Raw genomic sequence first — 15,854 nt, 5'->3', positions numbered from 1 at the left:
ATGCCAGGGTCTACTCAGTGGGAAATTTCGTTCAATTCTGAATTTCTCTTTTGCATGGCTTGTGGATGACATTTTCAAAATGCTGCTTTTTGTAGCAAGCTCTCCTTTTAGCTGTCTGTAAGCATCTGTATCTAGAAAGTATGTTATTATTGCTTTTTCTTTTAAAACAGAGACTAATTTTGATTTGGAAATGTTCTTTGAATAACCATCCTTTAAACATTTTTTGTTTCAGATAGATGAAGATGAGCCTTTGTTTCTGAGTCTTATCAATGATCTCTTCCCGGGGTTGCAGTTGGACAGCAGTACCTATGATGAGCTTCAGGCAGCAGTAGCTCATCAGGTTGAAGAGGCAGGATTGGTTAACCACCCACCATGGAACCTTAAGCTTGTTCAGGTAAAACTTCTTTTTCTAAAGCATTCTTCACAATCAGGAGTCAGAATAATGTGTTTGTGGCTAGACCACTGTCTTACCCAAGAGCCTGCACATCGCATATGGGAAAAACTGAAGGTTGTGTGTGCACCATGCTGAGGAAGACCAGTTCAAGGGACTTGCACTGTGGTGCCTGTAGATCTTCATCCTGGACTGATACAAGCTTTTATTCAGCTTGCAGAGGAAGAAACTGTGTATGTTTCATCTTACAAGATTTTGGCACCCCGGAGGATTAGCACTGTTTTGTGCCATTCAGTTCATTCATACTTGTATAGGCAGACTGACACTTCCACAGCAAACCTAAGGCTAATATTAAATGACAAACATAAAATTCAGTAGAGAACTCTCCTGAAACTAAACCCATACACAGTTCTGGAGGAAGTGCAGTCCCTCTGTTTGTTTCATATACATATGTATTTCAGACTGTAGTAATTACTCATACTTCTGTAGTATTGATGTTTTACTACTATTAATTTTTCCTTTTAAATAATACAGAAAACCCTTTTTCAAATCTTGTAAAACTGTTTTCAGCAGCTTAAAAAAGTTTAGGTAAGATTTAGTTCTGTGAATCATTTATAGTGTACTTGCTTAGTGCTAAAAAGATTAGGAACTGAAGATATGTACTCTTCCACAAAACATTAAAATTCAGCAAATGCACGCTAAATTAAATCCTGAGCATATAACTTGTATGTCTAATACATCTTAATCACTACTAAGTACAAACAAATATCTTTCTAAAGCATGTAGTTGTTTTTATTTTGATTTTAAAATTGAAATATTTTATTTTGATGTTGTTAATAGTTGTATGAAACTAATCTAGTACGTCATGGGTTGATGACACTTGGACCTAGTGGGTCTGGAAAAACCATGGTCATAACTATATTAATGAGAGCACTCACAGAATGTGGCCAGCCTCATAAGGAAATGCGCATGAACCCCAAAGCTATTACTGCTCCTCAAATGTTTGGAAAACTAGATGCTGCAACTAATGACTGGACAGATGGAATCTTTTCTACTCTGTGGAGGAAAACACTGAAAACCAAAAAGGGTATGTAAATACTTCTCATTTGATATCATTAAAATGTACCTTGAATGATATATTAAAAAAAGTATATTGAATTCACACATTTTCCGCTTGAGGAAAACCATAGAGAACATATGAGATGAGATGAGATGAGATTACACCTCTTAAGAAAGGAGATTTAAAAATTTAATATTTCAGATATTTCAGTATATCTACATTAAAAAAAGGATAATTTTCTTACCACTTCAGTTCTACAATGTAGATGTGTGAGTTGGAAGCTGATAAAGCATAAATTTATATTAACTTGTTCTAATGGCACTATCTTTATAATAATGTTATTGTCATGGTTTACATGCATTGATTGCCCTTATTTATATTCCAGTATTTTTAGGATTGGCATACTGAAATTCCTTTTTACAGTGTTTCATTTGTATCTGAAAAAATAAATATATGAAAGAAAGGGAATTCTTCTATGGAACCTTCCTAAAAAGATGTTAAATTTAGAAGACAGTTGAATTTCTTACATTGGAAATGCATATGTTTTCTCTGTTAGAAAATTTATATATTCCAAATGAAGCTGGAATTCTAAAATTTAATTGCTAAAACATAGGTACTTACATCTATGTTTATATTTCAAAATATAAGAAAAACAACCAGATTTTAAGAACAGAGGAGTGTGCATAGTTTTCATTAACTTGAGAGGGATCTGTGAACATTCAATGTCTCTTGTTTAGTTGCTCAAAGAACCCTCACTTTAGCAACAAAACACTAAATTCCCGACTTCTCTGTGCTGCTGGAGTAGGGTTGGGGCAGGAGGAGGATGGTGGAAGAGTTAGATTAGGTTGTAAAGAAAGATGTTGCATCTGTAGAAGAAAGATGGAGTGGGGTAAAAGTGTTCTAGGTGTTTGTCTTTGCTTCTCATCATCCAAATTTATGTTAATTTGCAACAAAATAATGTTTTCCAAGTTGAGTCTGTTTTGCCCATGACAGCTGATAAGTGATCTTCCGGTCTTTATCTGAACCCACAAACATTTTCACTGTATTCTCTCCCTCTGTCCTGTTGAGAGAGGGTAGAGAAAGAGAATAACAAAATTTCTATCCAGTAGCCAACCAAGGTAACAAATATTCAACACTATAAAGGTATAATTGCACCCTCATTTTCTACCAATCTTTTCAAAAATATTTCCTTAACTAAGTATGCAATTTATTCAGTAAGGAGCATCCATATAGATGGCAGAAATTACAATAAATAAAATAAAATTTTGGATGACATTTAAGTTCCAAACTATCTTTTATACAGTTATTTTCTTGATTTTTCAGAAATGTCATACAAATGATCTCTCTTTTGATTATTTTTCCAGGTGAAAATGTGTTTCTGGTTTTAGATGGTCCTGTAGATGCAATCTGGATTGAGAATTTAAATTCAGTTTTGGATGATAACAAGACCCTCACTCTTGCAAATGGAGATCGAATTCCTATGTCTCCTTCCTGTAAACTGTTATTTGAGGTCCACAACATCGAGAATGCCTCTCCAGCGACAGTTTCTCGAATGGGTATGGTCTTCATCAGTTCTTCTGTCCTCAGCTGGAGACCAATATTGCAGGTAACACAACTGTTGCTGGCTGCTCCTTATTATACCTCACTATACCTTTTATACAGAACATTATCATGGATGTTTTTTTCAGGCATGGCTGAAAAAACGTACTGCTCAGGAAGCTGAACTTTTGCAAAGTTTGTATGACAGAATCTTTGAACCAGCATATACATATATGAAACTAAACCTTAACCCCAAAATGGAGCTTCTGGAATGTAACTACATTATGCAGGTAAAAGAGATACTGTATGAGTCTGTGTGAATTGACTGACAATAGTAAAAGTGCAGGAATAGCAAGGAGAACATTTGATAGGCATAAAATTTAATCTGAAAATATTGTCGCCTGAAAAAGAAAAGCTCAAAATCAATATTTGTCTCTTGGGCAATATAAGAGGAAGTGTGAAGATGTGCAGAAGAAAATTTTTCTTCTCTATACTACTTCGTACCTAGGCTAGTCTTCTAATGACTGGAATTTGCAGGCTTCAGGAAATTTCCAGAAGCATATATTTAATAAGGTAGTGAATTCATTTTGGTTCTTTTCATACTAAAACATTATTGTAAGGGTCGCTATATCTCTACTGGCAGTGTCAGCAGAGAGAGAAGAATAATGATATTTATCTTTTTATCTTCAGATGTAATAGGTGTTATTCTGTCCATCAGATCTTTCAAGATCAATGTAGTCATTTTTGCCTCTTCTTTCCTATCAGTTTGAATTCTACCTTGAATGGTGTCCAAACTATATCAGTGATTTATTAATAATATAAATATGTGTTTGACAGATTTTGCAAGACTGTCAGTCCTGTACTGCACATCTCCAGCCAATTTGTTTATGAGTCTGTTGTCATTTACCGTTTCTAAGTTTCCAGACTTTCCATTTGTCTGTGAATCTCCCTTTTATTTTGACACACATAAAAAATTCAGTGGTGTCCTTGAAGAAGAGTCTAGACAAGATAATGTTTTGGATAGCCCTCCAGTTTAATGTCAAACTATCAAATTTGCACCCAGTATCTTTTTTCTGTTCATTAGAGAGTTAGTTTCAGATTTTCTAGATTGTGAAGTATTTTACTGCAAACTAATAGCCCCAGTAAATGCTGGAGAGCTTAACTGTGCAGTATTAAATGACAGTAGAGTATCTTTAGAATTAAAGTCCCCAGGCAGAAACAATTGAACTTTATGTTGTGCAATGTGCAGTATTTTTGAGAGAGGTATAATTTTTCTTCTGCGTTTCTTATCTGTGAAACCTCTGACTGAACTGAGCTTGTCTTCCTGGAAGGTTTTTCCTGTGATCTAAAGTTTCTGTTATTTTTGATTAGCACTTGTTAGGAAGTGTCAGCAAGTCAGTGCTCTAGTCATGCTGCTTGATCAGGGAAATATTTCCCTGATTTAAGCTGTATTGAGTGTTTCTTTGTGTGAATGAAAATCTCTAGTAAGTTTCTGTCACATCTGTGACAAAGTAAATAACTCTTAGCAGGCCTCCATGCTTGTGTTATCTAAGAGCCAGTGTCACCAGAGATTTTTACCCTACTTAAAATCCCAGCTTTGCCATAAATGGTCTCTGTGCAGAAGAGAGACCTTATCAGCCTCCTGTTTTGTTGGGTCTTACATCTCTTTAGCAATTGCAGGGTTTGGGACATGCTGCTTCTGTTTTGTTCATGCATTTTCAAAAATTGCGATCAAATCAAAGCACTTGCATCTGGCAGACTTGTATTTGAGTTTCAAAGCTCAGTTTTGGATGTTTATCCAAACATGCACATGTACCTGATTATGTTCCATTTTTTAGCACTCGCAATTTAAGTTTCCTGTTCATGTACAACAGCTTTATAATGGCTTCATACAAATGTGGTCTCGCCTTTGCTTTCCTCCTTGTAATTTCCACTGACTTTCTAGCTCTTTATGCATCCTCTGGCCTACCTCATTAGGAAGACAAATATCATTTACCTTAGGAGACTCAACACCAATTTTCTGTTTATAGAGTTATCCTGCCTTATGAGCGTATTGGAAAAGTCAGTAAACTTGTAGCTAAAGGAGATCTGATCGATATAGTCTGCATGAAGGATCAAAGGTGCTTGACATCATTCTTTACCAGGCATTTACATGGATGCTAAATAGTCATAGCAGAAGATAGGAGTTTCACTTCTAGATAAACAGTGTATTGGAAGATCGTGAATGTATGACTGGATTATCAGTTCTTAGGAAGGATAGAGGTTATCACTGATCCTGAGGCACCATTGCAGGGATCAGTGCTGTTCAAAATATTCATAAAGAGTTTCAAAAAGTTTTAGATGAAGAAATTTATTGATGATACTAGATTATTCAGGGTATTAAGGACAAAACAACTAACCATGAAGAACTGTAGACAGACTTTATGAGACTGAATAAATAGGTAATAAAATGGCAAATGAAATTCAGTGAAGATAAGCATGAAGGAGTTCACACAGGAAGAAAACAAACTGTTCAACTCCATGAATAGCAGGCCTATGGGACATCTTGCCAAATGTTGTAATAGACAATAAAAGTTTATGTAGGCTCAAGACCAGTCTTGCTATTTTCAGGGTGGAAAAAACCACATGGGATTATAAAAACAGAAAAAGTATGTATTGTTTAGAAAGGGTATCAACAGAAAGTACTACCCCAGCACCACCACAAGCCAAGAGAGATTTTTTTCTTTTTGCTCCTCCACTTTTGGCCACTGTTGTAAATGAGATTCTGGGCAAGCATTAGAAGCATGTGTTACTTTATTACTTCCCACTCCAATTATGAGATGCAAGACAGCAGAAAGAGTACTGATTCCACGAGCTGACTGAAAATCTGTTTCACTGTTAAAAAGACATATTTTGGAACAATATGCTGCACACTGCCTTGTATAGAACGGGAGTACAAATGGGGTTGCCTAAGACGGCCAAACATCCAAATTCAGCAACATCTCAGAATTGTAGATAACAAGTTACTATTTTTCTAGAATCTGGACTCTAGTTCCTTATAAACAGAGTAAAGCAATCACATAACAGAATAATTTAATGTATTTTTTAAATGAAAAAATAGAAGTTAATGTGATAGATACATAAATTGTACCAGAATTGAGATAAAGGCATCAGACAGATGCTGAAAGTTCTTCCATGTTTTAAAAGGGAAAGAAATGGCTAAGCTTCACCTGTTCTTGGAGTTCTGAATATTGTAAAATCCCTTAAAAAGCTATTTTGTTACCCTAGCTTATAAATGATGTTTGTTTTGTAGGCATAATTTAGAAGGATAACTGATAATCAAATTACCTAAGTAACTTTGAAAATTTTATTCAGTTTTATATAGCTATCTTTAATAAATTTTATTTGGTTTGTTGTTCTGAATTTTATGCTTGGTGTTTTTTTGTAATCTGTATTGATTTAAATTTTGAATATACATAAATAATGCATATATACAAATAATGCATTTATAGGTAAATAAAAAGTGATTATGTAATATTTTCTAAATGTATATTTTAAAATATTTTCAGTCTATTAATCTTCTGGAGGGCTTGATTCCATTGAAGGAAGAACGTGGTGTATCAGCTACACAACTTCTGCATAAATTGTTCAACTTTGCAATAATGTGGAGTTTAGGTGCCCTTCTGGAGCTGGACAGTCGAGATAAACTTGAAGCCTTCATTAGAGCTCATGATAATAAATTAGACTTACCAAAAATCCCCCGTGGCAGCAATCAAACGATGTATGAGTTTTATGTAACTGATCGTGGTAAGAAAAAGAACCAATATTCTTTTTTTAAACTGTCGTTTTAAAACTCTGTTACTGCTTTAGTCCTTATTATACAGTCCTATGAATTGAGGATTTTTGACAGCGTAGTACCAGCATATCTGTGGATGTGAGAAGTCAGAGACAAGATGTAGAGTGCTCACTGATAACCTTTTATTATTTCTTTTTTACTTCCTTCTTACAAATTACTTTTTTATCAATTTAGCCAACCTGCAATTTGTAGATAATTCATGCTTAGGCTGGTTTAGTCTAGCTCAATGCTATTTTATGTTTAATTTTCTTATAGGTGTTAGTTTTTTTTAAAGGAATAAAATCTGATTTTAATTTTGCTTAGTAATTTATGTCTAATAACCAGTCATGAATCTGAAAGGTTATAGAATTATAAGAATAGTGAGTTATTTTGATTCTTGATATTTTGAATAGTGTACTATTTTCTAGAACAGTTTTTAAAATTTAACTAGCACACAAAACCATGGTCACAAAAAACTTACTGTCATGACAGAGTATGTTCTCTTCTGAAGAAATTCATTTCTCTCATATCCAGATTTTTTTTTGCCAGCAATATTGATTTAGTGTACACGTGTGAAATCCATATTGCCATGTTCTGTAATTTTTCATTAGCAGTGTGAGAATTCGTTTCTAGGTAAACACTCTTTAGGGTTTTTATTTAGATAAGTATATATAAATAAAAAATATGTCTACATTTTGTAGGATTTTAGGCTAATTACAGCTCATGACTAATAGAATGTCCTTTGTTAGGTGCCTTTTTGACAGAGTTGAGGAAATTTATCCGTTTTTACACTTTGTAGTATTCTACCCATAATATCTATTTTTTAAATTATTGTATTAACATAATATTGAACGTATTGAACATGATCAGAATATTATGGAATTTCCCCCTTTTTTTTGTCATTTCAGGTGCCTGGGAGCACTGGAGTAATAAAGTTCAGGAATTTGTTTATCCAACAGATCATGTCCCAGACTATGCATCTATTCTGGTTCCAAATGTTGATAATACCAGAACTCAGTTTTTGATAAACACAATTGCAAAACAAAAGAAAGTAAGTAGAGGATTACATATTTTAGTATATGCCTACCATATGAAATAAATAGAAAACTACTTAAGTAACTGGATGTTATAATTGTTCTCCATCTTCTAGTCATTGCCTCTAGTCATTGCTTCCCAGGTGCATCATTATATTGTTTTATTTTTATTTTCTTAACATGGAGCCTCTGAAATTATTTTTGTTCAAGAACAGAACTTTAGAATATAAAGGAAGGAATTTACAGGAAGCCTTCTTAGGGTCATCCACTAAAAGAGACTGTTGCAGCAGATGTGTCAGAAACTGGAAGAAGTTTGGCAATTGGAAGAAAATCCTCTAGCACATTCTTGTTTCTCCCTTTCTCTTTTAATTCTTCTAAGAAATTTCTTGGAGAATCTGTGTGGGGTGAAAAACACATATGGTGTCAGTGCATCTGGAGACAAGAAAAACCTATCAAAAATGTAGCATTTAAAAATAGACACAGAAACTATTCTTTTCTCAAAAATAGGTCTGTTATGCATATATAAATATAAGTTTTGATATTACTTATGTGGTTTAATTATCTGTTACAGGCTGTTTTGCTCATAGGAGAACAGGGGACTGCAAAGACAGTTATGATTAAGGGATATATGAAGAGATATGACCCAGAAGAGCATTTGTCAAAAAGTCTAAACTTTTCTTCTGCCACAGAACCATTTATGTTTCAGGTAAAAATATAGATTTTAAGCAATATTGCATACCATTTCCTTGCTAAGTGTATAAAGGGTACTTAATTCTGATGAGAAATGATTTAGAAATAAATTCTAAAGGATCTTTTTTGTCTAAGTCACTTCAACATTTCAGAAAATTCTATAAAAATAATTTTTGCAGATCAGAGTAAAATATAGCCACTCACATAGAGATACATATATTCATGATTGCTGTGAGGTTTTTCATTAGAAATTCCAAGAATGAAATTTTTTTGCTAAAGATCTCTGATTTTCTGCTTAGATTTTAGTTATACTTTGGGTTTTTAATGATTCTTTAGTACATAGTATTAATTTTAATTTTAGTTAAATAAAGAACTGATATCAACCTTTAGATAATTTTTTTCCTTCAGCTCAAGAGTAACTACAGCATCAGAAATTCAATTTTAAAGACCTCTAGAATGACAACTTTGTAGAAATTTCTCTTACTCTATGTAACTGGTAAAAATCTATATAAACAGAAAAAAAATGCTGTGCATAGTTTTTTCAAGTGATTGAAAGGATGTGTTATAACACTTTGATACTACTAATTTGCTACGATGTGATTCTGTAAGTTAAATTAGCTTCATTTCCAATTCAATGTAATGAATTCATAGTGATGAGCCTCTGGTAGGAAAAAGAATTCATTTTGGAAAATTTATTGATTGAAAAATCTCTTCATGGAGTAGGTCTTACAAACTCCATTGCAATATTAGGCATATTTTTTAAGAACCTAATGTAAATTTTATTAAGAAAATGGTGAAAAAAAGAAAAATACACCTATTTTTTAAAAAAATTCCAGACTCGCAGAATGGCTGCTGAGTTTTTCCCAGTTATTCCCATTCTTATGTGTAAGATCCCTGGTCACGGTTTGTATCAAAATGAGACAGAATAAGGCAGCCACCCTTTCAGGCATGCAAGGCTTGTGGAACAGTCAGTATCTCTGTCCCAGTGTCCTTTACCAAGCATATTATGGGTCCTTAGAACATTCTTGCAAACAAATCCCAGGCTTGCTCGTCTCTGGCACAGAGGATGTGTGAGAGGACCTTGGTGTGTGTTGTCTCTGCTGCAGTCCTGCAGCACCTCAGAGGAGGGGCTCCCTTAGCAGTGAGTCAGCTCAAGACATGATTCACTCTGCTGGTTTCCAGTGGAGAGATGTAGCAGAAAAACAGGTGAAATACTTCTAAACGCTTGAAAGAGTTACACCTTTTTTTTTTTTTAATTTTGAGTCACCATTCTGAGGCTATTTGAAAGATTGTGTGATTTTGGATGCATTAGACATGCTACAAAGTTCTTGATTTCTTATGTAATCACTTACCAGTTTCTCTTTTACACCTTAATCACATATTCTCTGTATGCCTGTATCTTAAAATACTCATCAATACCCTGTTGTAAAAATGGGGCAAAAATGTTGGACAAAAGATGTGTGTATTTTCTGTTTCAGAAATACTTTTAATACTTTTATCTTTATGACAGCACATGCTACATTACTCATTTGTGCTTTTATGGAGAAAACATTACTTGTCTAAGGAAAACATCTGGTACCATCTTGTAAGGTGTTTTTTTATGTCATTGTTTATGTATCTTTAGAAATACTGTAGAGCTGCAGAACTTTGAAGAAACATTTCAGCTATATATCATTCTTACTTGTCTATTGCATCCTCTTTCTTGCCACCAAAATATTAAAAATTTTGCATTATATCCCTCACAAGACACCTGGAAAATCATAATTAAAGGAATCTAAGTTGCCTCTCTGCCCTGCAGTTGTACTGCAAATATTAAACAAGTTGTATTAGTTATTGGAATGATAATGCTGATAATGAAATAATAATTTCATTATTATTAGTTTGGAAACTTTTAAAAGTTCAAAGTTTGGAAACTTTTTAAAAAGCTCTGATAGCCAGAGGTGGGTTGCAGGACTAGAGTTGGATTCCTTAGAAACTGTGTTCCTTAATAGCAGAATCAAAGGTGAAACTGCTAGCAAAAAGAGAGAATCATTGCCTGAGTGCTGTTGCAGGTTTTTCAACGATTTCTTTTAAATATTGTTGCTTTAGATATAAAAGGAGAACTTTCTTTATCTTTTTAGAGGACAATAGAGAGTTATGTGGACAAACGTGTTGGAAGCACTTATGGACCTCCTGGAGGCAGAAAGATGACTATTTTTATTGATGATATCAATATGCCATTTATCAATGAATGGGGAGATCAGGTAGACTTTTTTAATATTTACTACTTATTTTCAAAATGTTGTCATTTTTTATGTGGACTTCATATATATATATATATATATATATATATATATATATATATAGTGGACTTCCTAAATTTTTTAGTTAACTGTTAATTATTGGAAGTGCTTTATAATTTTGTTACACTGATGCACACAAAAAAAGAGAGCAAATTATATTTATTGATGAAATATGTAATATAATGATGCTATATTTTACATATTCTCCACTTCCTTATTTTTTTAAGACTAAACAAAAATCAGCACCATACTAAAGTAGTATATTATCAATTTCAAGATTGACATTAATTTGAGAGTACCAGTAAATAAATCTCTGCCAAGAGAAAGGCCAATACCTTGGAGAGAGAAATAAGGGATATGAAAAATTCAAGGCCTCCACTAAGTCTTGCATTATGGCCCCAAGACATGGCTGAAATATTTGTGATGGAATAATGGTTTGTGATTGGTGACATGCTGCATATCATGTTGGTTTTGGTGGGGTGTGTGAGCACATGCATAAGGCATGCTGAATATCATTGGAGCACTTGCTGAGGGGAAAACTCTGGAGCTGTAGAGTGGAATGAAGAGTGAATAACCTTTCCAAAAAAGCATAAAAGAATCAGTTATTTTGCTTCAAAGGAGGCCCGAGAGTGAGCAGAAAAGGATAGCTGCAACATTTGTAGCTGAATTTCCAGCAACAAAATAAGGAACAGAATTTTTTCTCCCTCTGTTAATTTTGTTAATTTTGTTTAGTTCAAAAGAATACAAACATGATTTCGTGATATTATATGGCAGTAGAGCTGTGAAAAAATTTTCCTGCCACTTAAAATCACATAAAAAAAGATCTTCCATATTTCTAAGGAAGGTAGTTTAATCTGGTTTTAGATTAAGGTAAGAATATCTCTCTCTGGATTAGTAGAATTACAAAAATAAGTTAAATTATCATGGTGTATTTTCTTCTTTTCTTGCATAAATTTCTAATTTGTACAATTTACATAAATTTCCAGATAACAAATGAAATTGTCCGTCAGATGATGGAAATGAGAGGGATGTACAGCTTGGATAAACCTGGAGACTTCCTTACAATTGTAGATGTACAAATAATAGCAGCAATGATACATCCTGGAGGAGGCCGTAATGATATTCCCCAGCGTTTAAAAAGACAATTTTCTGTCTTCAATTGTACATTGCCATCCAACGCATCCATCGACAAAATTTTTGGTACTTTTTTTTTTGTTTTAGTACAGTTTATTTCCCTTTGTAATGGATTTAAAATTTATAAAAGTATGCTTTCTTTCTCACTTTCATCATGCAAATTCAGAGTTCTTCCAGGAAAACAGCTGAAGCTGTGGTACAGCAAAAATAGTGCTGTGGAAGAGAAATTAATTCCTTAAAATGTTTGTCTTTCTAATTTTGGACAAACAAATATTAAGAAAGTAATGACATTTCCTGGAAGACTATGAGCACTGGTATTTCTGTGTAGGTTAACATTCCAATTCTGAACTGTCTGGAATGCACTGTGTTGCTAAATTTCTCAATTCTGGTAATTCTGTCAATACAGGATATGGCAGAAACCCAGCACTTACTGCCCAATGTTTCTATACCAATTCAGAAAAGACATAGACAACAGAGAAAAATAATTTCACCTGTAATTTTAAATTATGTTTTACCAAGTATTGTTTCAAACAAGCACCTATTTGTCTTGCTCATGACCTACCTTATTATATCCTACAAGCTGAGATTAATTGTTTATTGTGTCTTGTGTTTTTCAGGTATAATTGCCAATGGATACTTTCATCCCTGTAGAGAATTCAACCCTGAAGTATGTGGTATGGTGGAAAAATTGGTCCCAACAGGAAGAATATTGTGGCAGCGGACAAAGGTATAAATGCAAGGAAAGTTTTATCTCTGAATAGAGTGACTATTAGTTTAGTTTAGGCAACTATTCCCTAAGATCATATCTATAAGAAAAACACAAACAAAAAACCAAACCACTCAACCCCCTCAAAAAAGGAAAAGAAAAGAAAAAAAGAGATTAAAAAACCCCTAGAGAATGGGCTACAATGTTTTCAAGATGAAATCTGGAAAATATCAGATTTCAGTATAGAAGACAGAATAGAAATATCAGTCCATTCCTTCATATAAGTTAATTCATGTTACCCAAAGCTTTGATCTCCATAGCTAAGGGGCAGGGAGTGAAATTCTTTACAAATTATAATTTTTAATTTATAAACCCAGAGCAACTGGTGAAAAAATTACATGTTGTAAGTCTTGGTGTTCTACATTTAGTGATAGATTCTGCTTTTAAGGAATTAGATACTCTTGGTGACTTCTTATAAAGAGTTTTCCCACAGTATTACGTGTGAAAAGTAGTATTTTTTGTTATTTGCATGTTTTATATGTGTTATTAATGATAAAGTTATAAATTCTATTATTATTGATTCTTTCTAGGTGTTAACTGATTTTGAATATTAACAATCCTTTTCTTTAGGCAAAGATGTTACCTACACCATCTAAATTCCACTATATCTTCAACCTTCGAGACCTTTCTAGAATTTGGCAAGGAATGTTAACTATAAAGGCAGAAGAATGCACAACCAGCGCTGTTATCCTAAAACTTTTTAAGCATGAATGTACCAGGGTAATTGCTGACAGGTATAATAATTATGGCATTTTATATTTAGTAGGTTTAGCCATTTATGCTCATACATCTGTAAAACTTCTAAATGTTATAAATCTTATTAGGCCAATATGAAAACTTTTATCTTATTTTACATACAGTCTGCATTGGTATGTCATTCCAACAAATATCATGGTATATACTGATAGATTAACTCAGTATCTGAATGGAAAACATCAAAATATCTAGGTATTATATCTTTTAACCTACTTTTTTCCCCCCCATTTGGCTGCACTCAGCTGCTAATTCCACTGTAGAAAAGAGAACTTTATGGTGTCCTAAATTTATACACATAGGATAATTTAAAATTGCTTTGCTCTCCTCACAGAAAAAAACAGGATTGCATGCTTATGACTAAAAATTGGCCCATTTCCTATAAATCTCTTTCAAAATGTTCATAAAACAGATATAACTATGACCTGTATGTCTTGGGGACCACTATTATTTTTCTGTTCATTGTGCTTCAATTTCTTGTGAAATTCTGGAAGTAGCACTAAAGCTGCTGCTAAAAGCCTGACATATACCCTCTACTACTGTGAATAGTTATAATTATTTCTCTGTGATCAGAGAAGTCCATCCACTGCAAAATATTAGCAGTGCTGATATTTCTGTCTGATATTTCTCACTCTCTTAACTATCAAATATTATACAAACATACATATTTGATAAAATTTATGTCTATATATTTTTATGTGCAACAGAGTGCTGTTGAAATGAGGCAGGGAAAATATTTAATTTTATTTTAAGCTAGGATCCACCCTACTAAGGCAAAAGTATCATACAGAATCATACAGTGTAATATTTTCTGCTTTAAATTAGGGAGCAGTATCACTGGTATTTATTGATATGTTAATGCATGTTTTTAATTTGTTGTGGTAAATTTAAAAATGCATGGAAGACGTATTTGTACAGATATATTAGAAAGAGGGAGAGGAAGAGTGTAGTCATGCATTCCCTGTTTCCATGCTGCTTTTAAATTTCCTAGTGATCAAATTAAAATTTAAATTTCCTAGTGATATTCTAATGTCATTACAAAAGACCTCTAGCAATAGTGATGTAATACATATCTAGGCTGTCTCTACAACAGTTCTTCAATTTAGCTTGTCTTATTTGAAAACTCACACATTTGTTCTGCTTTCCTCTCAGTTGTATCACTGAAAAGAAAAAGAAGTAAATATTTGGAAACTATTTTTTTATGTACTTTGACATTCACAGTTGGAATTAACATTTTCTGTGGATGAGGTGGTTCTTGTCTCTTGCATTTGCCAGTGACTCCTAAGTAGTATTTTTTGTTGCTTCACCAGTAATCATGAGCAGAGTAGTCAAAGGTCTGATCTGTACTAAAATCAGATTGAATCTCTTAAGGGAAGCAGATAAAGCTGTTTACACAATAAAATGTAGTCACTAGTATATGTTTCCGGACTTTAATTAGTCCCCTCTACCCCAACGTGTATTCCTCTGCTAATTATGGGGTTTTTGTAAGGCATGTTGAGACCTGGAGTCAGGATGTAGTGGCATATACTACCTTCCTTTCAGTATTCCTTGTCTAATTGCAGTTCCATAGGCAGTGTTGTGATACCTGAAATTATGCTGTTCTACTGCAGGTTGAAAGATGAAAGATTCACTTAGCCATGGTTATTTGGGAAAGCATTCACCCTTTTTCTTCCTTTTTTGTCTGAAAAATTACATAGTCTGTTGTTGTCTCATTCTTGGTCAAACTTGGAAAATCAAATTAGCTTGTTTTATATTTAATGTCACTGACTATTACACTTTATAGTAGGGAAGCGCTTGACTTGTGTGAATGTTGCCTAATCCTTGTCTGTGACCACTGTGTTGTATGTATCATCTAATACATATTTTTCTTTAAAATGTTACAAGTTTTGGGGTTTTTTTTTGTTGTTGTTGTTGTTTTCGGGTTTTTTCTTAGTACTTAGATACCTGTTTTCTCTCTATATAACTAGAAATATTATTTTTAATTTGTACTAATTTATGGTTTTCAGGTTTAATACACCCGAAGACACAGCTTGGTTTGAAGAAACTATTGATAAAACAATTGAGGAACATGTGGAGGCAGATTTAAGTCAAGTTCTCAAAACTGAACCATATTTTGTAGATTTTTTACGGGATGAACCTGAACCAACTGGTGAAGAACCAGAAGACGTTGAGCTTCAAGCACCAAAAGTTTATGAGGAGGTATTTCATTTTACACATCGAATACTAGGCACCAAAGTTTTCCTTTAATTTTTAAGTGTGTTACATTGCTGAACTCATACAATACAGAGTTTTGTTAAATAGCTACGAAAATTTTTGTGAAAATATATCCAGAATTTTCTAGTTAGCATGCAACAAATCATTTTAGTGATGTTAGATTTAATAATGACATAT

At 33.4% G+C, this 15,854-nt stretch overlaps 1 protein-coding gene across 1 annotated transcript in view; it reads left to right on the top strand.

Moving 5' to 3' along the window:
• Positions 1 to 15,854, top strand: part of DNAH8 (dynein axonemal heavy chain 8) — a 114,673-nt gene that overhangs the window by 56,668 nt on the left and 42,151 nt on the right. The window contains 12 exon segments of the mRNA XM_030944732.1: positions 233 to 394; positions 1,232 to 1,478; positions 2,816 to 3,057; positions 3,140 to 3,280; positions 6,539 to 6,776; positions 7,713 to 7,855; positions 8,410 to 8,544; positions 10,649 to 10,771; positions 11,797 to 12,010; positions 12,562 to 12,671; positions 13,281 to 13,444; positions 15,470 to 15,662. Coding sequence (XP_030800592.1) covers positions 233 to 394; positions 1,232 to 1,478; positions 2,816 to 3,057; positions 3,140 to 3,280; positions 6,539 to 6,776; positions 7,713 to 7,855; positions 8,410 to 8,544; positions 10,649 to 10,771; positions 11,797 to 12,010; positions 12,562 to 12,671; positions 13,281 to 13,444; positions 15,470 to 15,662 — 2,112 coding nt within the window.

Source organism: Camarhynchus parvulus, chromosome 3, assembly GCF_901933205.1.
Source record: "Camarhynchus parvulus chromosome 3, STF_HiC, whole genome shotgun sequence".
Taxonomy (NCBI): Eukaryota; Metazoa; Chordata; class Aves; order Passeriformes; family Thraupidae; genus Camarhynchus; species Camarhynchus parvulus.
Note: the sequence above shows the minus strand (reverse complement) of the source record. Positions and strands in the feature narration are given on the sequence as shown.